The 26832-nt window shown below is 41.0% G+C and overlaps 1 protein-coding gene across 1 annotated transcript; it reads right to left on the bottom strand.

Moving 5' to 3' along the window:
• Window positions 1–528: 528 nt before the first annotated feature.
• LOC114566012 (potassium voltage-gated channel subfamily B member 2) lies at window positions 529–21199 on the bottom strand. The gene is made up of 2 exons (XM_028594352.1): window positions 20597–21199; window positions 529–2541 (listed from the first exon to the last, which is right to left on the bottom strand). Exons 1-2 carry the CDS (start codon window positions 21197–21199, stop codon window positions 529–531), a joined length of 2616 nt encoding a protein of 871 aa, XP_028450153.1.
• Window positions 21200–26832: the final 5633 nt, after the last annotated feature.

Raw genomic sequence — 26832 nt, 5'->3', positions numbered from 1 at the left:
CTCTCTCTCTCTCTCTCCCTCTCTCTTAGTCGTAAATATTCTCATTTACACAAGGCTTCGTTTATGCTCACATCTGAGCCCTAGAGATTTATTAGTTGTCACTGTTTTGCTCTGCAGCATATCAGTCTGGTCTACAAATAATAGTCAACAACACTGGCGTGAGACAGTGTCTTTCAGATAGTATCCAGACATGTGTGTGCATGTGCTTCTGACTTCCCTCGATGTAATAAAGCCATATGACAAACACTGCAGAGGTGTCTGTTTCAGGACATGTCAAAAATCAGATGAGAGTCCAAAAGTCTATAGTGGGATCTGACAGGTCGCTCCAGAAAAACTACAACTGTAATGATAGTTTTGTTAACACTTTGGTGTGTTTCTGCACTGTCTTTGTTAACAGGTGCAGAGCCCACACCGGGTACTAGTTGTTCCGGTTTATTCTGGGTAGTTGCTGTCATCCATCCCGTCCACCTTTTACTCAACCCATCCATTTGGCGTCCCTGTTTGTGAACTTTTCTCTACTCTTTGGGCTCACATGCTCGTTTCACAGGGTGGTGTGGCGCTTCTGTCTAGAACAATGTGATTTTCTCGTTTCTCCCCACTCTGTTCTGCTCCCTCTCTTCCTTCTCCTTCTTCCCCTCCTTCCATAAATGCCAACTCCTGGGTGCAGTTGAGGGGGCTGGCTTTGGAAAGTGGGCTAGCATTGTTGCCTGAGCCGACAGCAGAGCTTTCCATGTGATTCGTCCCCTGGTGGCTTAAGCTTGTGAGCTGTCCTTCACCTTCTAATCTCCTGGCTACTGAGCTCTCACCTCCCCCCTGGGGGTTGCTTGGACTGACAGATTGCTGGGCCGGACACGGAGATTGCAGAATCGCCAGCGGAGACTTAGCTTCCTGGGTTACGGAGGTAGAAGAGGGGGAGAACCTGGAAACCATGTCGTCAGAAAGCAGTTGAGCTAGCTTGGCTGAGCCAGCGGAGGCTTGTTTCGCTACAGGTGTCATCAGCACCATTAGCACGTCATCTTTGGATCCAATGAAGTCGACCTTGTGGGCTCTTGGCTTTATAGGGCTGCTGTAATCTTGCAAGGAACTGCAGTTGCTGTCATAAGTCACCCCAACGCTTTCCTTGCTCTGTGGCACCAAACCCATATCTCTAGTCCCGCTTGCTTTGGGGCTAGACAGAAACTCATACAAACCCTCTTTAATGATGGTCATTGGCTGGATGCTGTCAGGGCCCTTGCTCACTTCCATGGTGCTGATCTGACTTAGATCCAAGGGAGGGGGGATGCGCTGGTTTCTAGTTCCAGCTTGACTCCCTTCAGCACTTGGGAGCAGAGAGCTTCTTTCTCCTCTTTCCACTGAAAACTCCTCAGCGACATTAGAGAATTTCCTGGAAATGTTTACTTCAGACGAAGTTTGTCGGGCTTGAGTTGAAGATAACGTTTTCATCTCCATCTGCTCCTTTGTAATGTTCTCCTGCTGCTCCTGGATGGTTGCAGTCTTATTGTAAGCGTCTTCCAGTCGCTTTGCGCTTAGGTTTTGAGGGGAAGTTTTATCAGATGAAGTCTTGACTCGTTCAGGGGACCCCAGCTGAGCCACTTCCCTGTAATGGGACTTGCCTGGGCTACCCACCTCTGCATTGGAGTAGTTATTGTGGTAGCTCCAGCGGCTAGGTGATGGCCGATTGTCCACAGGACACTTACTGTCCTCTTTTTTTTCCACCAACACATCTGTAAGTTCCATATTGCGTGCAAAAGCATCTTTTAGGTTAATAGAAATAATGCTTCCACTCCGTTTTGCTCTCTCAAGAGCTTCCCTCCTCTTGACGGCCTTCTCCTGCCTCTTCTGCTCTCGGTAGAACTCAGAGAAGTTGTTGACAATGATAGGGATAGGAAGGGCAATGACCAACACACCTGCTATGCAGCAGAGCCCTCCTACAATCTTGCCCAGCAGGGTTTGTGGGTAGATGTCTCCATAACCAACAGTGGTCATAGTAATGGTAGCCCACCAGAAGGAGGCAGGGATACTGGTGAATTTGGTGGCGTCCTCGTCCTTCTCAGCAAAAAACACCAAGCTAGAGAAGATCATAATGCCCATGGCTAAAAAGAGGATCAGTAGACCCAACTCATTATAGCTCCTTCGCAAAGTGAAGCCCAATGACTGGAGTCCTGTCGAGTGCCTGGCTAGCTTCAAGATCCTCAGGATCCTCATAATTCGGAAGATCTGGACCACACGGCGCACGTTCTGGAACTGCAGAACGCTCTTGTTAGACTCAGTTAGGCAGAGGGTCACAAAGTAAGGCAGGATAGCCAGCAAATCAATAATGTTCAGTGGGGCTTTGATGAAATCCCATTTGTTGGGTGCTGAGAGCAGGCGCAGCACATACTCCATGGTGAACCAGGCAATGCAAACAGCTTCCACATGGGCTAGGCTGGGGTTATCATTGAACTGGCCGAATTCATCTACCACCTGGAGCTCCGGCAGGGTGTTTAGGGACAACGAGATGGTGGAAATGATGATGAATAGGATGGAGATCATAGCCAGAAACTGCAAGACAAAAACAAGATTGTGGGTTACTGTATTAGCTAAGCATATTTTTAGTTTCATACATATCTATAAATATTTACCTAGACACATAAAAAGATGCAGAGCTTATGATCATTGGTCATTTCCAATGTGCCAGTAGGCCTGTGCTATGCAAAAAGTTAGTTTTAGTAGTTTTTAGCCCCCCTAGATGCATAGCTCTAGGGACGGCAATGTTGGCCGGCCTGTCCACCACTTTGGTTTGGATTGAAATGCCTCCACAACTGTTAAATTGTTTGTCAGGTTCCCTAGAGGATACGTACTTATGACTTTGGGGATCCCCTGACTTTTCATCACTTTTGGTTCAAAGTAAAATGTCAGCACAATTGAATCGGCTGCTATACAATTTTGATTAACACGCTCCAGTTCCCCACAGGATGAAATGAAAGGACCTTGGTTTCCCATAAGTCTTCATCTAGTGCCTATACTTTGGTTTATGACCAAAAAATTACAAAACTAATATCATTCTCATCAGCCTTTAGCTGTACTCTAGGTGCACGTTTTGTAGTTATCTGCATAGTCATCAGCATGTTACTATTGTTATAGTGAGCATGTTAGCTTGCTGACATTAGCATTTAACTCACACCTGTTGTGCATAACTACAGCCCCTCAACCAGTGGTTGATTTGTGTGACACCTAGTAGCCCAATCAGCGAATTTCCATAAATTTTGCCAGGATGTGCCTCTGGTCTACTGGTTGATCTTTATAATTAGGTGAACCAAAAAGTCTTTTAGACTAAGTTTTTCTAAAACCAGATGTAAGCTTTTACAAGGGTTTTTGTGACAAAGTTGGTTGACAATAATTTGAAAAATAAAATGTTTCAGCCTAGTTTTATTACAGGTAAATGTAATTTGGTTTTGTTAGTATCAGTCACTGCATGCAGAGCTTACTGAACTCAGTGCCACTGTCAATCTCAATTATACCAATGGAGAAGTGCAGGGGCCGATTCACTGCAACATAGGCTACATTTTCACTGAGGGATACTGGCCAACCTCAACCTTCATGGCTGCTTTCATAGCACATCAATCAGCTCAATTAATTAATAAATGGAATTAATGAAGACTGCATCATATTATGCATAGTGACAGTCACCTTGAACCGTCTTCAACTTGTGACCTCTGATTGCAAAATAGAACAAATATAACAAAAATGGAATCTAATGAAGAGCACATTGGCTGCAAACCTCATAGCTCTTAATTGGCCAAGCTAGGACAAACTTCTAAAAAAAAATAAGGGCTGTGTCAGTTCTAACTTTAAGACTCCTACATTTTTTTTCTAAGAGTAAGGTAAGGTAAGGATACGATATGTTTTCTGTTTCTCTAAAGGAGCTTTGCCAAGTCTGAGAAAATAACCCTGATTACGTCATCAGGGTTATTTTTATTATGGGTTAGGGTTATTATCTCACCTTGAGCTTGAAGGCTGAAAATGTACAAGCTTACAAACTGGAGGTGTGTGGAGATTGAAAGATGTAGGCATTTACCAGGCAGGAAGGGTCTAATGAAAGATTCTATCAAGCTGCATTATTCATTCATTCATTCATTCATTCAACCTTTATTTATACTCAGACCATTGAGGGGTCGCCCTCATTTACAATGACATTGAGTCAGTTACAAAGACAAAGGAAGTGGAAGGAAGAAAGGAAGTAAGATGGGAATCAAACCAACATTTTTGGAATTTGATTGAAAATCTTGTCTTTTGGCCTCTGTTGCATCAGTTTTTTTAATCTGTCTCTTGTGAGTTCCCCCCCCCCCCCCCACCTGACTTAATGAAAGTACAATACTAAATCCCTGGAATATCTCTTTAAAATACAATCTACCACTGCTGGTCAGTTTGCACAAGACTTTTTTGAACTTCTGTTTTCTGTGAGGTCGGTATTCCCATCTCTTGCTGTTTCTTGTGTGATAACTGCTGAACCAGACTCTTTTAACTGATTAGTCGATTTCTTCCCGCAATGCACTGGAAGGAATTGGTCACCTGCAGGGCCAGCAGACATTCAAACATGAATATTTTACAAATTGCTGAGTAAAATGTGGACAGAGTGAGTTATAGTTTTTGCCCCTAAATATTCAATTTCACAGGTGATTTATGAACATTTTGCCCCTATTTATTCCTGCTCCTGGCTCATTTAAAGCCACAGAAGTCCTAGTTCTCACAGTACAGATCACATAGAAAATTGACTAAGGGGATTCAGCACCACTCCCTAAAAAAAACCTGCATGTCCTAGCCAAGTGCCATAGCCGAAGCATGTGCGATCTGAGTCTTCTCTCTGCAGCTCTTGCTAGGACATTTCAGGATAATTGTAATAGGATTGTGTTGCTATCTATAGAAAGGATAGAGAGAGGTTAGAAGTGTTTACTCACTCTTTCCTCCCCCAACCGGAAGAGTCAATCAATAGTTGTAAACCCCTAAGAAAAGCTTTATACCAATATGAAATGATACGAAAAGGTCAGAAAAAAATGAAAATGTCAAAACAGACTCATAATGATGGACAGGAAGCAGTGAGAGATGCTGTTTTGAACAGAGACTGGGGTGCCTCGTGCTCACTGTGTGCTGACACATAATTGGTGATGGTAAGTCATTATGAAAACCTGGTGAGCTGATTACAACTGAGAGGGATTGTATCAGGAAATTCAAACATACGCTCCCTGATTTTAGCAAAATGTCCGATTGAGTGCTTAAAAATGTTGGTACAAATGTAGCCTGAACTAGGTGGAAACAAGTTCAGGCAATAAAATGAGCATCAACTTTATATAAGGCGTTTTTTCCTGACAAGATGACATGTTTGGAGATAATATAATAATACGTTTATTTGATATAGCACCAGCTGATAAAAGACAATTACCTATAGATGTACTAAGTAACAGCAATACCGTATGGGCGGTCTCATATTTTATGTCAAATATCAATCTCCCAAGTAACCAGTAAGAAAATTGTAGTTGATTAATATTAATAAGAATAATTATAATATACAATACCATTTATGTATTTTCTGCTGTCTAGAAACTATTTTCACCTTAAGCACCCGCTGTACTTTGGAATGGCCCGCTTCAGAGTGGATGGAAAGCAAATACATGCATTTTCAATTCAAATATAATGTTATCATACTATCCCCTTAACAACAAAAACTTGTAAAAAAAATAAATAAATAATAAGTGAAATAATCTGATATCACTCTGTTAACCAAATAGGTTAATTTTTAGTTTATAATTCAGAACCTAGGACAGAAAAACAGATGGTTACATATTATGTAACCATTGAGTGTATGAAGTTTTGAGTATAATGGAAGATTTTCTCAGTGTGTAATTATGATCAATACATAAACATTACTAAGTGAAACATTTAAAATATAAAAGATAATTATACTGTATGTACAGATTGATTATTGTACTTCTTTATTATGTCTCTAGATGATCCATTTATCCACCCAAGATCCAATCATTTGAAAAAATGTATATTGTCCCTTTTGGTTCTCCACTTACTCATCTGTCCTTGTATCATATTCAAAGTCAAGTTATTTGTTTAGATGCTGCTGGGATGGATTGAGCAGCAGTGACAGCAAACACTGTGTGTGACTGATGTGCAGGTAAACCTAATGATCAGGTAAGAAAGGGAGAACATTTACTAATCTTTATATATATGCACTTTCTTTCCATTCTGCTATGACAACTGTCCCTAAGACGCAATAGAGAGTGTCAGTTCCCGTGAAATCACATGATGGAAAGATTGTCTCAGCCATTTCCGGATGATGGACCGTCTGGCCTATCGGAGACATGTCAAAGGACACAGCGCATTACAGCATTACACAGTGTACAGTATTTCTGCTGCTTCATAATCCTCATTTAGACCGCGGGACTTGGTTTCTGACAAACAAACTGACTTCTTAGACAACACTGCAACGCAAGCAAAAAGAGGCAATCGGAAAAACAGGGAGAAAAAAACGAGTGAGAGAAGACAGATAGAAAGTCGCAGAGAGACAGGACAAAGGGAAGTGGAGGGCAGGTGTAACGCAGGGTGGACAAAGTGTGTCCACCTTGCAGCGTCTTAATGGCTTAATGGCTGCCAAATGCTGTGACCTTGGCACCCAGGGCAGATTTAAAGCAGTACCAGGAACACACAAGCTGCTTTAGGAGCTGTGCAGTGGAGGAAGAATTAATGGAGGCTCCACATTTAAGATTCAACTGCTCAGTAACAACTTGAGTTAAATGAACTGGACTCAGCTGAAACACATTTAGTCCTGGTGAAACAGTTTATCTAATGGAGATAAACGTTGGGGAAAGTCAATGTTAATGCCGCTCTGTGCCTTCGTCTCACTCTTTTCTGTGATTATGATCAATATTCTACTGTGGGCTTCTTAATCACTTTGGTGACCTTTCCCCCCTAAATGCCGATCCTTGACAGACTCAATTGAATGACTGGATACCCAGGTAATATGTGCAATATATATTTATGGTCCCCAGAAGAATGAATCCTAATGTTTTTCTGCCCCTAAAAGAAAAAATATGTTTTTTTTATGAGAAATAAAGTGGGCTAATTATGAAAAAGAAACTCTTGATTAAAACAGTCTTCACCATTTTAAAAGACAGGATGATACTATCGGATTTAATTATTTAGTTTTGCCTATTTTGTTTAAGGCACTGGATGTCTTTGGTGTCACACTGGGTGGTGTGGTGTGTGTATATATATATATATATATATATATATATATATATATATATATATATATATATATATATATATATACTAGAAGCATAAATTTGCACTCACCCAAACCATTTGTACCTTTAGCAACACATATATTTCACATGGGATTTAATACACAGTTTCTACACAGTGTCTGTATCTCTATGTCTCGTTATCCATGTATATGTTCATAACTTCCCATAATGGCCCATTGCTATAATTGTTATTAATCTCTCTCTCTTGCCCGCCTCCCCCCCTCCAGATGGCCACCCAAGAGCCAGAATTGAAATGGGAGTTTGAAATATCGGTTTCCTTTGGTCTAGACCTACTCTATCCATAATGTGTGTTGAGATGCAGCTGTTATGATTGACACTATAATTAAAATTAATTTTAAATTAAATTGAATGATTGTGTCTTATCATCAATACAACATCATACAGCCTACTAAGAACATACAATGTTCTCCAATGTCATGGCGTGTTAAAAATGGAAAGGGTTCATTGTCTTGGCTCAGTAGATGCTATCAGACAGGTCAGGGGCTCAACAAAAAAACTACAATTCATCCTCTGGGGACACCATAAATATCAACAGCAAAGTTGTAGACATAGAGTATCTACCCCTGAACAACAGACTGCTATGAATCAATGAAGCGTGGGGTGGGGGTGGATGTCCCAGCCAGGGTCAACATGAACAGGGGGAAGTAGGAAATCAGAGAAATGGACAGGGGAAAAAAAAAAACACAAGACAAAATGAAAGAATGGATGAAGGGAGTGCCTGGGCAGAGAAACCCATGCCCTGATCGATATGTGGAGGTATTTCTGGAACAACAGGGACAGGATCTGTTGGACAGCTGCTGTTTCTGCAACCCAGGTCATCTACAAAGCTGCTGCTCTCACCAGTTATATTGTTTTCATCCGTTGTTACTCTGAGGTTGTGCTCATATTGACTAAATTATGTTGTTCTGTATTCACTGTGATTAACACGGGGAGCAGATTGTTTATAGTGACCCTCTTCAGTTCAATGCAATGTTAAAACGCCCGATAGCATCAATCAGGTCTCCTGTTCTGCTCACTGGATGCAGCAGATGTTTTGAGGCACCGGTTTCTGCGTTCTCAAAATCCCTTCTCTATGGAACAAACTTCGAGCTAGCTATGGCAAGGTTTGAAAAAACATTTGGATCGTGCAACAAGGCAGGCCTGCTTGGTTCTTACGTGGGAAATGATTTTAAAGATTTACAAAGAATATGTTTAGGGAATTTACTAACTGGGACGTTTTGGGACCATTTAGAAGGATTGCTATGGACGAAGTACACACAGAGATACACTGGTAAGAGCTAATGAGGTTTAACCATGTATCCGGCTAATTTAAATAGCTCACATTACTGTATTGTGTGAACAGTTAACGTCATTTAATATTGTATGTGGCATTTTCTTTTGCGGGATGCAAATGTTCCACCAAAAACAAGATCCTTCCCAAGAATTTTTTGCAGAGCACTCTCCTAGAATGTATCCGTGGTGTAGCCAGACCTTACTCCACAGCGCTGTGGAGATAGATCTGGCAATGCGAGAGTAATACCTTACCAAAAAGTCCTCCAAACCATACAACGATATAGATTGTTTATACCCTCTAATACGAGCCACAGGAGCGTTTTCCGTCCACATAACTAAACCAGAGAACGTAATGGTCACAGTTTTAAACATGTAGTTAAAGGTGCTGTAGGTAGGATTGTGAAGATCCATGACTTAATTCCCTCTGACTCAAACTATGTGATGGAAAGTTCAGACAGGAAATGTGAGCTGTCCTCAGTGCTTTTGATTTTACTGGTTTTATTGCTACAGAGAGAAATGGAGACTACATGCAACATTTAGAGACCTGACTAAGTGGTTAACAAGACAAACTCAGTGTATCATTAGGATCTGAATGGTATTCAGTCTTAGATGGAGACAGAGACACGGAAGAGTCAGAATTATAGTAATTACTCCAAAGAGAAGCATTTGGCTGGTCGGTGTGACACTCTGGGCTGAAATTAGCCAGACATGCTATGTTATTAGCCATCTAGGCAGAGTGATCACTGCCCACCTACACTGGAGCACAATGGAAGCTGCTCTGCTGTGGATCCGCTAGTTTAAGGTAATTTGATGACTCTTTGTTGCTGTGTAGAGACCATTTTTTTGTGATCTTTGTGAAATAACAAATATTCCAAAGACAAAATATTTCACAGAGCAATAATCCAGATTTTTACTTTACCAAAAATATATAGGCTATACAAAATGTCGAAAAGATGTGCGAAATAAGCAGAGAGACTGTTCATTGTGCTCATTGTTAGATTGGTTTAATTTAAGGATAACCGCCATCAGATGCTAATTAGAGTCAGATATTTGGCTGCAGCTCTGACAGGACCCTCAGCCTGAGTCAAACACATCTAGTGACCTTATATTACACAACGTAATGTTGGAACAAGTGCACATACACTGAGGCTCATCAGAAAAAACCTTTTGCACCTGCACACACTGGTTATCTATGATACACGGCTGCTGTGACTCAGTGACCTCCTCCTTATCTGCAGGAAACCACATTTACAATTTAAGAGATGTGTTTTCGGAGTTGGAGCTTTATGTTTATGGCCATGGTTCTCAGCAGGAAACCAATGGAGTGCCTACTCCGGGTAGGGAATGAGTCCTTACGCCAAGTGAAGGAGTTCAAGTACCTCGGGCTCTCGTTTGCGAGTGAGGGGACGATGGAGCGAGAGATTGGCAGGGTTGGCAATTGGCAAGTCCCAAGTAAGTCTCAAGTCATTTGGTCCATATCTCAAGCAAGTCTCAAGTTGTTCTTTTGGGGTCAAGTCAATACACAGGTTATGTCAAGTCAAATCGAGTCCTAGCTTAAGCCAAGTCAGGTCCCAAATCAAGTCACTTTTTTTTCACCCAAGATAAAGCACTATTACCTGTAGTATGCAGTCTTTATAAAGAGAAAAGATAAGGTATTAGTAGGCAAACTAATAAAATGATTGGCTGGTTTGTATAACATATGGGGGAGCTTTCTGAGTCGTCCAATCATGATTCACAGTTTGCGCTGCTACAGCTGCATAGCATGCTTGATATTTAGATAGAAATGTGACAACATTAAGTGATATTATTCTATATTTAACGGCTAACATTTAAACTTATGAATACACGCAAGTCAGCGAGTCATCATGCCTCAAGTCAAATCAAGTCTCAAGTCATTAACTTTAAAGTCCAACTTGAGTCTCAAGTCATTTATTTTTTTCAAGTCGTCAAAATGGTGACTCAAGTAGACTCAAGTCCAAGTCTCAAGTCCACATCTCTGATTACTTATGCAGAATAATGTTTGTGCCCAGGGCAGAGAGTGATCTCTTTTGTTCGGATTCTCTTCCACTGCAGAATTAAACCTCCCAACTCCATGTCACGTGAGGCAAGGCTAACTGACAAAAGTTAGACGTTAGAATGAACGTGTAGGTAGCTGCATGTGTAAGTACTCTCCTCTGATTTATAAAAAAAAAATAAAACATTCTTGTAATCCACCATAATGCTTCTGCACAGCCATCCAGTAGATGTTAACATTAGTCAGCTGCAGGAAATATCACCGATGTCGCTCCTAAACTGAAGACAAATAAAGTAGTGAAGAAAGAAAAGACAGTCTGGCAGCGTGTAAGCTGCGGTACGCTCCTTCCCACTGACAGTCTGACATGGAGACATTTGCCAACAAAAGATTTACAGTTAACAGCAAACCACTTTGGATCGCCCTCTCTCCTGCTGGAGCGAGACATCATTCTCATTTGAAGGAAAGCATTCGATATTGGAAAGCTATAGTACATTAGTGAATACACATCATTCTGCTACGCTCTGAAAGCACTAAAGACATCTGAGTAGCTCCTTACTGCTGAAAACATGCTCCCCGGACAATGCTGATGGAGACACTGCACACACACCACCAATGACTCACTGTTGACTTTTGTGGTGTCCTGAATTTCACTCAGGGTTTCACAATGCATTTGAAAAGGCGTGCAAGTGTTGAAATGATTGCTAATTAGTGAATCAACAAAGAGAGAGCTCAACGCCAATGCAACCATGAAGGTCATTAGCTCCTTCCTGCGTCGCTGCCGTGAATACACATGTGTCAGATCCCTTAGATCATCAAGTTAATGTCTCCTCACTATACCAAGAAATCAATTCTTAATCAGCTTAGGGTGCCTCCAGTAATTTAGTCCTACTCTTTGGAAGGACTATCTAGCACATGAACTAAGGTCTGTTCCAACAGTATCTTCTTTCAAAAGCAGACTTAAAAAAATATTTTTTTCCCCCAAGCTTATCGTTAGGTAGGTTTAAAGTAGGGATAGACCGATTATTGTTTTTTTGGCAGTTTGCAGATGATCTGTATCAGTGTTTAATTTGACCGATAACCAATAAAGTTAATTAATTAAAAAAAGTGTGCGACTTTGGCTCCACTACAGCTCTGTGTCTGTCCCTTTTCTTTGGTTTCCCTCACCACTGAGTCTGACTTCATGTCCCACCCACAACACCGACTCTCTGTTACTGGGGATTATGTTGAAAGTTTCTAATGTATTCAATAATTGCTTAAAGCATTTAAAAAAAGTTTTGTGCTGGAGTTTGTAACATTCCAAAATCTTAATTTTGACTTAAAGATTTTTATTTTCACTGTATATGCATATCGGTTCCAAATATCAATTATTGGTTTCATTAACTACTAATAATCAGATTGGTATCGGGCCTCGAAAAACCAGTATCAGTCGATCCCTAGTTTAAAGTGTGTGGTTAACGGGTCAAAAGTGTGGTTAACTAGTACATATCTTATCTTAGAATGAGTATTTTTTTAATCATTATTTTTCCTTTTTTAATAATAACGATATTATCTGCTGATCTTAATCTACTTTTGTTGTAATACTATTTCATTTGGTTTTTATCAGCATGATTTGTGCCTGGTTCTTTTTACTTGCTTTTTATTTTGAAGCCCGTTGAGTTTACGCCTGTCGTATGAAATGTGCCATATAAATAAACTCGAGTTGACCAAGAAGCTTGTGTGGGGTAACTTGCCTTCACATTACGTGTTATTTTTCTGTCACCACACGGCTAGTTGCGGATCATTCCTTGCATGCACAGTACTACAAGGCGACAACGGATTCACAGTGCAATACATGAGGGAAACTAAACAACTGTATAACAGGAACATAGGCCAACATTTCTTTGAAAATCTGAATGTACAGAACTACAATCCTAAAAATAATGTAAAAAATATGTTTTACCTAATCTGATGCCAGATTTGCAGCCTCATCCAATCCAAATATTGTCAGAGTTTACTAAGGCAAAAGTCACGCCATTCCCCCAAATTAACCACATTACATAAACTGCTTATGTGCAGATGGAAATATAAGCAAACACACCGGTTATCACCCAGATGTGCATACAAAAATACTAGCACAAAATAATAGCATTAAGCCAAAGCAGGAAGTAGGCTTCTTTTGACAGGCAGTCTCAGTAATAACTTTAATAGTCCTGTTGATTTGAACATACACATAAAGTAAGTGGTTTAGATGAATATTGTTCAAATGGTCCCCAGCCATGCTGACTAACCAATGCACTCTGTTAAAAAGTGTTTAGTCGAGTCACTCTGTTCCCAGATCTCACTAATGATGCTCAATCAATAGCAATAACAATGAATAGAACAATGGCTGAAACTGTGAAAATAAGGCGCAGGTTGTTTCAAAAATGATCTTGAAAAGTATTTTCATCCCCCATGGCAAACCTGAATTTCATAGTGCTCAGATGCTTGTAAAAAGTGATTGTACTGGTCGAGGCAAAATGTGATCACAGAATGTAGAATCCACATTATTGTACTTCAAAGACATTTATGACATTCATCAACAGTATAACATCTACAGCTGTTAAGTGTTTCATCTATGCGGTTAACCACCGACTGCCCTAACCAGCAAACGTCTCTTGCTCACTTGATGCTGAAGGAATGTAAAGCATGTGACATTACACCCAGACATATACAGTATACACTACACACACACCTACATGTTCTCACCCTATTCTTTTATGATTACTATAGGGCTGCAACTAACGATTATTCTCACCGTCGATTCATCTATCGATTATTTTCTTGATTAATGGATTCGTTTTTTGGTCTATAAAATGTCAGAATGGTGAAAAACGTCAATCAGTATTTTCCAAAATCCAAGATGTTGTAAAGTCATTGTATGATATTATATATGGTTCTATCTTTTTTTGACAGATATAGATATTAAATGCAACATATAAAGAACTATGATTATAGCCCGATACATCATTCATGAGCTTAAACATCATGATCTTCTGCTCAGCAACAGGCTGGTTTACATTTAGATTTTACAACACAACTCCAAAATAATCATTTCCTCTTTACTAATGAAGTGGTTCACTGAAATATACCAAACTGATACAATAAACTGTATACCTCATACCTATTTGGATCCTGATCATTATTCTAAATTCATCTGTAAACAATATTAATAAATACTAAAGAGCCCACGTTGAGAACAGACATAATAATTACATTTGTTTTAGGGCTTTAAGGTTTTTTCAGATGGGAAATTCTACATGAGTTACACATTATTTCCTATCCTAAACTTAAGTTTTTTTTTTATATCTGGAAACTCCACAATTTGAACCTAATTTTTGAATAAATGGGTTCAATTGCTCAGCTGATCACTGTAAAACAGTGCAGTCAGAGACAGTACAGTTGCAGTGCACAGTTTGCACCTTTTTTGAACTGGTAAAAAAAAGTAATGTTGTCATTAGATAAAAATCTTATTGGACTGTGTTCTCACTGTAATTGCCCCCCCACCCCCACCCCTCCCCCCCACCCCCACCCCTTCCTTCCTCTCTTCTGCAGGTCAGACAGTGGAAAGGACAGACTATCCAACCTGCCAACAGTTAGTCTATTTGCAGCAGCAGCAGTCCTGGTAAAAGCTCCAAAGGAGATTAAGCCATACTCCTAAGTCATACTGTGTGTGTGTGTGTGTGTGTGTGTGTGTGTGTGTGTGTGTGTGTGTGTGTGTGTGTGTGTGTGTGTGTGTGTGTGTGTGTGTCTGTCCATGAACAGGTCTTAACAGTCATAACTCACTGTTGGTTCCATCCAAACTCACTCATATTTTAAATATTAGGACAAACTGTGTGAATGATAATAGAATATATACGTGTTTTACCTTGTTGTAGTCTATATTATTGCTTTGACCAATTGTGAAATTACCAACATGTCTAGCCAGAAGCACTTAATACAATCAACCGACTTTCAATCGAAATGAAACAATCCTGTTTCACTGTGTGTGTGTGTGTGTGTGTGTGTGTGTGTGTGTGTGTGTGTCTGTCTGTCTGTGTGTGTGTGTGTGTGTGTGTGTGTGTGTCTCTGTGTGTGAGCCTCACTTCCAAAGATGCAAAGAGAACATGTAAAAAAACAAAAATATTCTGAGCCAAAAATAAGAAGATTACACAGATTATGTAAAGTGTATGAAACTAATCTCTATTATTGGAACATTTAATACTCATGTTATCCAATAAAATTCTAAACTATCATGGATATTTGTCCATCTGGACTCTGAACTGCTGTATGTGTGTGAGACCAATGGAGAGTGTGTGTGCGTTTGCTCCAGAACAACTGCTGCACCATGTTTTCCAAATGGCCAGGTAATGCTTTTCTTCTAATCAGCAGTAGCACTGAGCTGTACATGTCACCGGGAAGGAGCACTCCTATTGGTTAAGAGCTGAGCAGCATCCCTGCTGCTCCAGAGTGACACACGGCTGGTGTCAGTGCACAGCGGCCTAAGCAGCTTCCCTCCCCTCCTGCTGACACCACGGTTCCAACATCGTCACATGGCGCTCACATGGCCAGCGTGTTGTATTTATAGAGTGACGAACAACCTGTTAACTGGACTCTTATCGTGAAAGACAAACTGCGTGTGCATGCCGTATATCATAGTTCAGGATTTGGTGCTACTGTTGGCCATACAGTGGTTTTCTATGATTCGTGGTTCACTGATATTAACTTTACCGAAATTCTGCACAAAAAGAAAATGGAAATCAATTTAAAAGCAAATGGCGAGCCTCACGAAATGGTTACAATAAAATTAGTCTATATCGCCGGCGTTTCATTTCCATTTTAATTTTTTAGATTGCCCCAAATTTCTTTTTTTTTCGTCCGGATGTCTGTCACCTTCTTTGTATTGGAATTTTAAACTCTGTTGGATTTCTGAGGATTATGGTTAACTGCTCCTCGGATCTCTGCAGGGTAAATCCAGACAGCTAGCTAGACTATCTGTCCAATTGGAGTTTTCTGTTCCACGACTAAAACAACTTTTGAACGTACACATGTTCCACCAAAACAAGTTCCTTCCCGAGGGTATTTTGCAGAGGCACCGTCGTTGAGTCCGGCCCCTAGCACCGCTCAAGACGATTTTGATTGGTTTAAAGTAATGTCAATAAAGCAGAGCACGTTTTTTTTCCCCCATCCCGGAATGCTGTGTGGACTAGACAGACCCTCCTCCACAGCGCTGTGGACAAAGGTCTGGCAATGTGAGACTACAATAAAATCAACACAATTTCTAGTAGCTAAAAACCACCAGCGCAGCCTCTTCCTAATGTGCAATATTTAAGCATCATGGATGGAACTAAAACTAATGCTCAATTCCTTCTTTCTGACTGAAATGATTCAAATGTAGCCACAAAGATATATATATATATATATATGTCACACAGATTTCAAATTTCCATGTTTTGTGTACTTTCTGTGCTGAATTAAAGCCATTAGAGCCATTAAAGCTCATATCGCACTCCTCTCTTCTCCTTATTTTGTTGACTCACAAACTGGAAAAAAGTCAAATGTATTCCAGTGAACACAGTGATACTTAATGTATTCCTTCCAGTAATACAGATTTACCATCAGTAGTGTTTTCAAATTATAATGACAAATTAGTCACAGCCTAATGCTGACTAATGCTTGGATAGTGTTTTAAGGAGCTGTCTGTCTGCTGCCTGTCTGTCTGCCTGCTCTGCTGCACACAATAAAACAAGCACAGTAAGCTCACTGTGGTAAACAAACTGTCAAATTATTTTTTTAAGCTTGCAATGTGTACTACTGCACAAAGCTTAGAGGAAGCAATCATTTGACAGACACTATGCATCTTGTAGTACACAAACAACATAACGCTCATCTCGCTGGAAGTCCACAGGCTACCTATTTATACAGAAAACATGCAATTTTTTTTCCATCAGATGCACAATATGAATGAAAATATTGGACCATGTGGACTCCATAATGACATGCGGAAACCTGACCAGAATACTTTAATCTGACACACACACACACACACACACACTCACACACACACACACCTATGTCCAAATATCTCAGTTAAAGCTGTGAGTGGGAACAGTGCAATGTATTGTGTCATCGACTGCATCTCCAAACTCTTCCATCAAACTATTCTTTATGAATAAACTGCGGTGCAATAAAGATCAGATTCAGAGAGATCAGCTGTGTAACAGATTGCTATTGATCCATCAGACGTTCTCATACTACAGCTCCTTGATGAATGAATGAATGATGAAAACAGCTGTCGTGAGAAAGATATTTATACATGATTGGCGACAAGATAGTTAAAGGTTTTATTCTGTGTTTTTCCAACCTATTTTTCTAGGCGAAACAAGCTGCAATGTAACGTGAAGGGGCAATTGCACACCTTTAATTACGTCCACTAAAAGTGTTAATTTTGCCACTGACAGGCTCAGATTATTATTCTAAGTGTCTGGCAACATTACGGAAAGGATTCCTACATAGGTTGTCCTTTTTGTTTAAAGAGTAAGATCCTTTTTTGTTTAACAGGAAATCGCTAGCTTCTGGTGTAACTGTAGTTTTTCAGTGTTGTTAACCAAAGGCTTAGGTTTAGTTTTAACAATGGGACAAATCGGTCAGAGAATGACACCGGCAACATTTTAATCTACATAACAGACATGAAATCACAAGCTTTTTCACGCTCCTGTCGTGTTCTTTAGTCACTCACTGTAGCACAACATAGACACAGTTCTTGTTTCCAGCCCCCTGAACGGTTATTTTGCCTCTTTTTGGCGAGTGGGTTGTCTTTCATGTATTTTGAGGCGGACATACTGTATCTACCCAGAGGAAAAGTGAAAAGTATGTTATATTTTGTTTGGTCTTTTGCAATCTGGGTGAATTGATCCTTCAAACATCAACCACCCCCCCGCTACCCTTCCACTAGCGAGGACCATAGGACAGTCCTACACAGTGCTAACACGCCCGAACGCAGGAGAATATGCAGCAGTACAGTAATCCATCCTCCCTCGGTGTCTCTGTACTTTGCAGGTGAAGAGGGATTATAGTCTTGATAGCTTCCTAATGGCCTCTGATGCAGCTACGTGGATCTGCATTAAAGGCTGCTAATCATCAAGACAGGCAGAGCAGGAGGAAACAGTTCGACAGAGGTCATGGGGCGTCTCAGACTCATGTCCAGGAATGGTTGAGACCGAACACTACTACCTCAGAGTTTTACACTGTGGTTTCGACACATAAAAAAACACACACAATCCTGCTTAGTGGTGTGAAATAATTGGGTCTTGTTGTATTGTACATTGGCACGCAATTAGTTCAATCCTAGTTATAAGGGGCCCTTACTATAGAGCTCAACAGTGACCGCCCACATTTTTAACAGCTCTGGTTCCGGCAGTGTTTTTCCCCATTCAATTGTTTCATTGACGTTTTGAAAATTGCTTATATAAAGAGTTTTAAGTCTGGAACAAAGCCAACCAGCTACGAGATGAATAGTGAGCATAAAACATTTGATTCGGCGCAAAAAAAAACTTTTTGAAAACGGCGAAGAGGGAAAGGTACAAGACCGTGTACAGAAACTATCATAGACTTCAATGGCAGAAGCTCGCTCTAGTCGTTCGCGGTTTCGCGGTACGGTAAACATTTCTATGGCAATAGCGACTGGGACCAATCAGAGACGTTGCTGTTTCGCTTGGGATTATGGGTACTGTAGTTTTTCTCCATAATATCGTGGATAAAACATATTTTTCTTAAAACAAGGTTGATTTTAAACAGACTTCTAGCTTCTACAGGAGCAGAAACTTCTGTTTCACAACCATGTAGGTTATGGTCAGTCTACCTCAGATAGTTTAGACATCATGGCTGATAATCTAAATCCTTATGGAGAAAATCAATTGGATTTTTACTTCCGGAATTTCAATGTTGAGCTCTATTATTGCTGCTGTTGTTATAGTTATGTTACAGTTACTTTCTTTCACCGCCAAAATTGTAAAATGGCTCAGTTTCCCAGACAATATCAGCCAAAAATCATTTTTATCCAATATTTGTAACAACTCATGGGCAATTTTAGACCATTTTTAAGGGAGCTCAAGCCTGTCTCCCCTTTCTACGATCACAATAATGGAAAGAAATGCTTTAAACAAGAATGGTTAAAAATATGTGCAGCAGAGGCAGAGATATCCTGACATGAAGTCACTGTTATGGATCAAGCTTGAAAGACATCAATATACTGTATGTAAAGTATCTTCTCATTAGACCCTCCCTAACTAGTAAATACCCACATCTTTTACATGAACTCCACACCCCCAAGTTCAGATGACCCTGATGAAATCATTAGGGATTAATTTTCTCAGACCTGACAAAGCTCTTCCAGAAACACAGTAGGCATTTTACAACTTGTTTCACAAGCTGAATACGACTAGGACTAACTCTATATCCACGACGTTCCACTTCTGGGATTGCTCCAGTGCCGCAACAACTTTTGAACGTACACACGTTCCACCAAAACAAGTTCCTTCCCAAGGCTATTTTGCAGAGGCACCGTTGCTCCGTCCAGTGCTTAGCCCCACCCACGACAATTGTGATTGGTTTAAAGCCATGACAATAAACCAGAGCACGTTTTTCTCTTATTCCGGAATGCTGTGTGGACTAGCCAGACCCTCCTCTGCAGCGCTGTTGAGGAAGGTCTAGTAATGCGAGAATCAGTAGGCTGTCACTGCACAAGGAGCTCCTCTCCACGAACAACAAACTGACTTTGACAATGTATCACTTTATCATAGCACAGTGAAAGTTACCTTGCACTGCAGCTGGATTCTCGAGATATTACGAGAACCACTACATCACATATTACACGAAAATCCACTTGTCAGGCTTTAAGTAAAAGTGTTTGTGTCCGAAACAGCAGTGAACCGAACCATACTGGCAGCTACAGGCATGGTTTAGTTGCAGCGGTAGAATTCAGATCCTTTACTTAAGTAAAAGTACTTATTCCACACTGTAAAAAAATACTCTGTTACAAGTAAAAGTCCTTCACTGAAAATGTTATTTAAGTGAAAGTAAAAAGCATCATTAGGAAAATGTACTTAAAGTATTAAAAGTAAAGAAAAATCCTCCCATTTTAGAACCTGGAAACGATCCAAACGGTTGTGTGTTTAATGGTCTCATCATTTCAGCTGGACTTGTAGGCCGTTATATTGTTAGGTAGTTGACTTCATAATAAACATTGTATTTTATAAGCTACATCTTAATCTGTAAAGGAACTAGTAACTAAAGCTGTCAGATTAATGTAATGGAGTAAATGCACTTAGTGGACAATATTTCTCTCTGTAATGTACCTCAAATTTGAACTCAAGAACCATACTCAAATTGTACTCAAATTTGAAAGCAAACTAATACAATAAATGTAAATGCACTTAGTTACATTCCATCACTGTTTACATATGTGTGTGTGTGTGTGTGTTTGGACTGTTCGTCCAAAACAACGATGGCGGACGTTCATCCAATCACCTGCCAGTTATTTTTTTGAAAGCGCCTGCCCTTTTCCAAACAGTTCCCAATGATGGCTTCTCAGATAGTTCTGTGTAACAATCCATCTGGTGCATCAGGTTACAGTGAATGTCCTATGAAGCAGAAAACCAATCTAGTGTGAACCATGGGCATTTTATTATCCTTTACCAAAGGATCATAGAACCGGACTCTATTTTAGAGTGTAATGTCCATAGATATATCTATGGTTATACCATTAGTTATGACGTCATGTCATATCTATTGTTCTATATCTATGATAATGTCCCTTTACCAGCATGTGTACAGACCTTTTCACAGAACATAAACATTCTAAATGGCCCCAGGTTGATTTCCTGTTGCAGTGTATGTGAATGACATCAACTGATAGGAAGTAAACAAGGTGCCAGGCTGTTGCCTAGCAATGGAATTCCAATGGGAAAAAAAAAGAAAGGTGTGTGTGTGCAGCTGTTGTTACCTTTGCAGCCACAGAGGAGCTGGGTTTCTCCAGCAGATCCCAGAGCTTCTGTCTCTTGTCGGGCCAGCAGCCATGTTCCTCCTCCTCCCCCTCGTTCTCCCTCAGCGTATCGGCCTCCCTCCGCAGCTCCTCGTTCATCTGCTCCTTCTTCTGGTGGTACCGCGCCTGGCAGCACGACTCCAGGTAGATCTCGTCGATCCCCCAGTAGTCCAGCTCCTGGCCGAAGGACAGGGCGCACATCTCCTCCATCATGTGCAGCTTCCCCGTTCTGTAGAAGTTGAGGATGGAGGAGAAGGCCATCGGGTGCCGGTCGAAGAAGTACTCGTTCTCGTTGAGGCTGTAGTCGTCGCAGATCTCCAGCAGCGACTCGTGGGTGTTGCAGTCTCTTAGCCGCCCCAGACGGGTTCTGGGAAGCCTGTCCAGCGTTCTCCACAGGACTTCATGTGTGAGACCTCCGACATTGAGCCTGACTCGCCGCGAGCGGGCCTTAACGCGGATGATGTCGATGGGCTCAGGGGGGAGCACAGGCCCTGCGAGCGCAGGAACTGCAGCAGATCGCTGGTTGTTGACTTTGGGTGTGCTGAAGACCACTCTGTCTGTCATGTTTGCTCTGTGTGTGCTGCTGTCTTACTGTGGGAGTGGGTTACCTCAAACAGGTTGTCGTGGCAAGTGTGTGTGTGTGTGTGTGTGTGGGGGGGGGAGAGAGTCTGGAGCTTGATTTGCTCAATGAGTGGATGATGGTGGTCCACCGAGCTCACCTGGCTGTGTTCAGACCGCTGAACTCCTCGTTACATCCATGGCTGGAAAACAAGACATCATACATTATACAAGTCTGAACAGAGTAGTGTAAATGATATTACTGTATATAATTCTCCTAAATGGCCTCTCGAGCCTCCTCACGGACCACAAGATGTGCAACTGTCAATACAGAAATAACAGATGGTTTCAAAACATTACCCTGACTAAACGTTGACATGTACCAGCCTGCGATCATCCATCAACCTTCCTCTCGTCTTAACTATAGTGAAAATAATTCACAATTTCTGCTTCTTTTACTCAGCAATTAGGTCTAAATTCATGTAAATAAGGTATATTGAACATGATTTCAACAAAAGTGTAAAACTAGTTTTAATAAGTTGTCTAAGAAGGTGTTACACAGAATTGGGTGACAATTTATACTTTGTCCTTTCTAAACAGGCAAATAAAACCAGTTAAATTTGGACCCGGGAAGACAACAGGTGTGATTATGTGTCATTTCAAAACAGTATCCTGACCAAACTTTGACATACTGTATAATCCAGCCTGTGATAATCCATCAACATGCGTTGCTCTGATGTTATTAGTCAAAATAGTTCATGATTTCTGCTTTTTTTAACTTAATAAATAGGTATAATTTTATGAAAATTAGGTTTATTGACCATCATTTCCAAATAAAAATTTAAAAATAGTTGTAATAAGTTGGAATTAAGTTGTCTAAGAAGGTAACACAGAAGTGGGTGATAATTTATACTTTGTGCTTTATAAACAGGCAAACCAGACCGGGTGATATTTGACCTGGGGAGTACAACAGGTGAATGGTGGACGGGAAGACAACACAAGAGTTAAAGATACCGAGTTATACGATCACAGTAATAAAAAAAGAAGCATCCCTGTGTCATCATGGCCAGATTAGCTTGCTAAGAGGCCCCGAGGAACAAATCTGGCCTAAAGCGACATTATATTTCTTCCGAAAAAACTAAATCTGTGGTTGTATGTCTTGCTCAAGGACACTTGGACATGAGAAGCTGGAGGTCTGGTGATCAAAACCTACAATCTGTATCCACCCTCTCTATCCAATGCAATGGGCTGGTATACATTTAACATATTAGGAACATGCAACATATATGCACAGAAATAAAAGGGTCTTGAACTTGATTTCTACAGCAGAGGTCTTCAACAGGGGGGACGCGATCCCTAGGGGGTCTTTAGAGTCATTGCAAATTTTTGTTGTTATGTTTTCCCCACAAATGGCAATATGTTTAGAAAATATACACTAACATGAATCCAACCTATTATTAGCAAAGGCCTATTTGTAAAAAACAACAACAACCTTAACAACATTGATGATAGGCTTACTGGCCTGTAGGTAAGGTAGACACTAGGGTAGCTATCCACTGATACAGGTAAGCTTATGATGATAGATTAACGGTAGGTTTGACATTAAAACATGATGATAAATGAATATGTAAATAATTATTATCTGAATAGCTTAGTATTATAGGGCACCATGACATTTGTGTTTATTGGCTTTAGGCCACCCTACACGTTATTGTAGGCCCAGTTTATCATGCAACTCAATATAATACAATATATGTAGTAGGGGGTCCCTGATAGTCTCTCTTTCAGGTTAGGGGTCCTTGGCCTAGAAAACGTTGAAGACCCCTGCTCTACTCTACAGGATGGGGCGTCAAGATCAGATAATGCAGCTGGGCCCACCTTAAGGCCCTGATCATGTCAGTCACTCTTCTGCTACTACCATAGACAATGTGGAGGGAGAGAGAGAGAGAGAGAGAGAGAGAGAGAGAGAGGGAGGGAGGAAGGGAGGGAGGAAGGAAGGGAAAGAGGGAGAGAGGGAGGGAGGGCCTAGCAGCTAACCCTGGCAGGTTAATCTGTCCATGCCCACTGGATACAGTGGCAGAGCACGAGAGTGTGGGTGGCACCAGACAGGTCAAATCCACTTATCTACTAAAATATCACGATCCATGTCATGAGTTCACAGCCTGCATGTTCAGAGAGAGGACTTGCCGCTGTTATATGGATTATGGATGCCACGTTTTCGTATTCCACTTCAGAGTCATTATTCTGTCTGCCATAAATGTGTCAAATATTTCATCTAAACTGTAGGCTAGTTGGCTGGAACACAAAATACAGTTTGAGATCTATATATATATATATATATATATATCATTGGTTCAGTGAGTAGCAGACACACAACACCAAATGAAAATGACAAATTTGAGCAAATGGAAAATATTGGAGATGTGATGCATTGTGGTATCTAGTAGCCCTGTCAAACCCTGGAGACTCATCAACATTCAAGAAACGTTGGCATTTTTAATTAAATCACTGAATAATAAAACTGTATATCTTTGAACAGGTTTTCTTATGTAATGAATACCAATTGGAATTCACTCTGAGAGAAGGAATCGAATCTAAACTCAACTTTTTTTTTCTTTTTTTTTTACCTGGAAACCTTTCCGGTTTAACTATAAAGGCTTAAGTTGCCATTAGAAGTCCTCTGACTGCGGGATCTTTATCTGATTGTGTAATGGAGTTCCACAAATCCCAGTGGTGGCATTAGGCTTCGTCTCCCCTGGCTCAACTCTGCCTTAGTTAATTATAGACTGCCTAAATCTTCTCCTGGGACACTCATAGGCCACGAAGCTACGTCACAACCAAGCTGCTACATCACTACTATTAATAATCTTATTAATTTCTTCTCCTCCGAAATACATGACAATTCATTTCTGTGAATAGATTAATCTAAGATTGTGTGTTAGATTAATAACTGATTACAGTTTACATCTTGGGTTTATTAAACCACGATTCACTTAATTAGCATGAATAAATAGATGACAGAGCCGACGTTTTTTTTTTGTCCCACTCATTTTTTCATCAAACCGGACCAAATGCAGAGAAGACAAGTTGAATCCTTTACATACAACACAGAATAAGAGTCCATAGTGTGAGCGTCCAATTAGTTGTCAAGGGATTAAGGAGACAGGCTTAACCCGTAATTATGCACCTGGGCCCACATCAAGTTTAAAAAGTACAAGGTAGCGAGAAAGTGGATAGAAAGTAGATCTGGACCAACACAAATGACGACTAGGTCTGTTCTGTTACATTTCCTACAAATAACGTTATCAATCAACCTGCCACCGTTATAAAATACATGTGTTATGAATACATATAAAGGGTCTGTAAAGTGAAACAATCTCCGTGTGTAGCCCACCTCTGTGCAAACTGCCGCTGATATCTGTGAAAAGCCAAACTCGATCTTGCCCCTTCCAGGAGGTCGCACCATAGCACACAGTTAGTTATCCCAGCTGCTTCGTCTGCCCTCCGGCCGCTGATTCACGAAGCCTCCCGAGAGCACCCAGACCGCTGGAGATCCACATTATGGCGAGAGGAAACCAAAAATCTATTAGTACAAGAGCGGAAATGTCCCGGGAAACGATGCGTCTGTAGGGCTGAGCGCCATGAGGAAAAAACACACAGCGGATACAGAGAGAGAGCGAGAGAGAAGTGTGAACCGGCTGGCCCGAAGAGCTATCGGATCGTCCCCCGAGGAAGAGAGAATAAGGGGATGAGAGAGAGAAGGATAGAGAGAGAGAGAGAGAGAGAGAGAGAGCGAGAGAGCGAGGTAATTGGATTGAGGCGTTCAGCACCAAGGACAGCTCCACTTGTTTCAGCTGAACTCCTGCTCGCCGCGCAGCAACTTTTGTTGGCTCTCGGGGGAATGTGACTGACTGACACGAATGATACATATTTACTTCTGATTTCTGTCAAAAAACATATAGATATTACCACTTAAATCATGTTTTTTTATTTTTTATTTTTTTTCAACTTTATATGACATATAGAACGGACATACGTTCCGGGCATCAACGATCCTACGGGTGAAATAAGATCACTTTGCTAAGCACCTAATGTCACAGCTAGGCACCGATGGGAGTTAGCACCAGCTATCAGCCAGCCAAAAGCTTGTGAAATTTGAAAGTAGCTCGTGGTAAATATGAGACAAATTAATGGTTTACTACTGGCGCTACTTGCGTTGGGCTAGTGTGGATGGTGTTGCTGTGCTGTGTGTTGTTCATTCATTCACCGGACCATCCGATTGCCCTGATTGTCAGGTTTCTGAGCCTATGATAGTCATAGCTCCTTAGTGCTCCAGCGCCATAGCGGTGCGCTTGTAACTTCCGCGTCCCAATGTAGCTCCACCCAGGCTCCGCCCCTCTCCCCCCTGAGCCGTCGATCCAAACTCCCGGCTACAAAAAAGCCTCTGAACACCGGCTAACTTTTATTTTATAACCTTTATTTATTCAGGGAAGGTTCACTGAGTGGCAGCCTCTCTTTTGCAGGAACGCCCTGATCACATTTGCACATGTGCACAGTTGCATATATATATATACACCTATATACCTGGAAGCTGCCCAGTATAACCACAGTCTGATCTGCCGGCCACTGAGCAGCTCCACTGGAGCGGTTGGAGGTTAAGGGCCTTGCTCAAGGGCACCTCAGTGGTGGTAATGAGGGAGGGACAAGCGCTGCTCTTTCACTTTCCCCTCCCAGATGTTGTCCTGTCAGTCTGGGGATTGAACTGACGACGTCCCGGTCACAAGCTCGCTTCTTTAACTTTTAGGCCACCGCTGCCCCTAACAAGAGACTCAGAAAGATGTCAATCAATCAATCAATCAATCAATCAATCATTCAATCTATACACACCCACACAGTCCTGGGAAGAGGTCAAATCAGCCAGATTACCTTAAACAGATTACCTTAAAGGAATACGCCACCGTTTGTTGAAATAGTTCTTATCACGGTCTACCCTGGCTGTAGATAGGTGGGCCAACGCATTTTTTGTCTCAGTGCAAGTAATTAGGTTGATTTTTTGTCTTTTGTTGGCTCACTTTTACTCACAACGTGCTAACCGGCAACATAGGATTCCATTCACTACGCTAAGCTAACTAGCGGCTGCGCTGCCGGTGTTGCACCGGACTAAAACAATGCATGCAGAAAAAATGCGTTGGCCCAGCTATCTACAGCTAGGGGAGACCGTGATAAGCCCTATTTCAACAAACGGTGGCGTATCCCTTTAAAATACCGGCATGGGTGTTCAGGGCCTTTAAAAACTGAGGGGTGAGTGAGATGGTCCACTCACCTCCTCTCCCCACACAGGAACTGACTCGGCAGTGAAAAGTAAATCTGACTCCAAATCAATATGGCTTTTTTTTTTTCTTATATATTTTTTTCCTTTATTTCTTTCCTACTTTAAGAGCGCTTGAATTCAATTCAAGTCAATTTTATTGATATTATCAAATCATAACAAGAGTTATCTCAAGACACTTTACAGATAGAGTAGGTCTAGACCACACTCTATAACTTACAAAAACCCAACAAGTCCAGTAATTCCCCCAAGAGCAAGCAGTGGCGAGGAAAAACTCCCTTTTAGGGAGAAACCTTGAGTGGTGATGAAA

The sequence above is a fragment of the Perca flavescens genome, chromosome 12 (genome assembly GCF_004354835.1).
Source record: "Perca flavescens isolate YP-PL-M2 chromosome 12, PFLA_1.0, whole genome shotgun sequence".
Taxonomy (NCBI): domain Eukaryota; kingdom Metazoa; phylum Chordata; class Actinopteri; order Perciformes; family Percidae; genus Perca; species Perca flavescens.
This window is presented reverse-complemented; position numbering and strand designations above follow the sequence as displayed.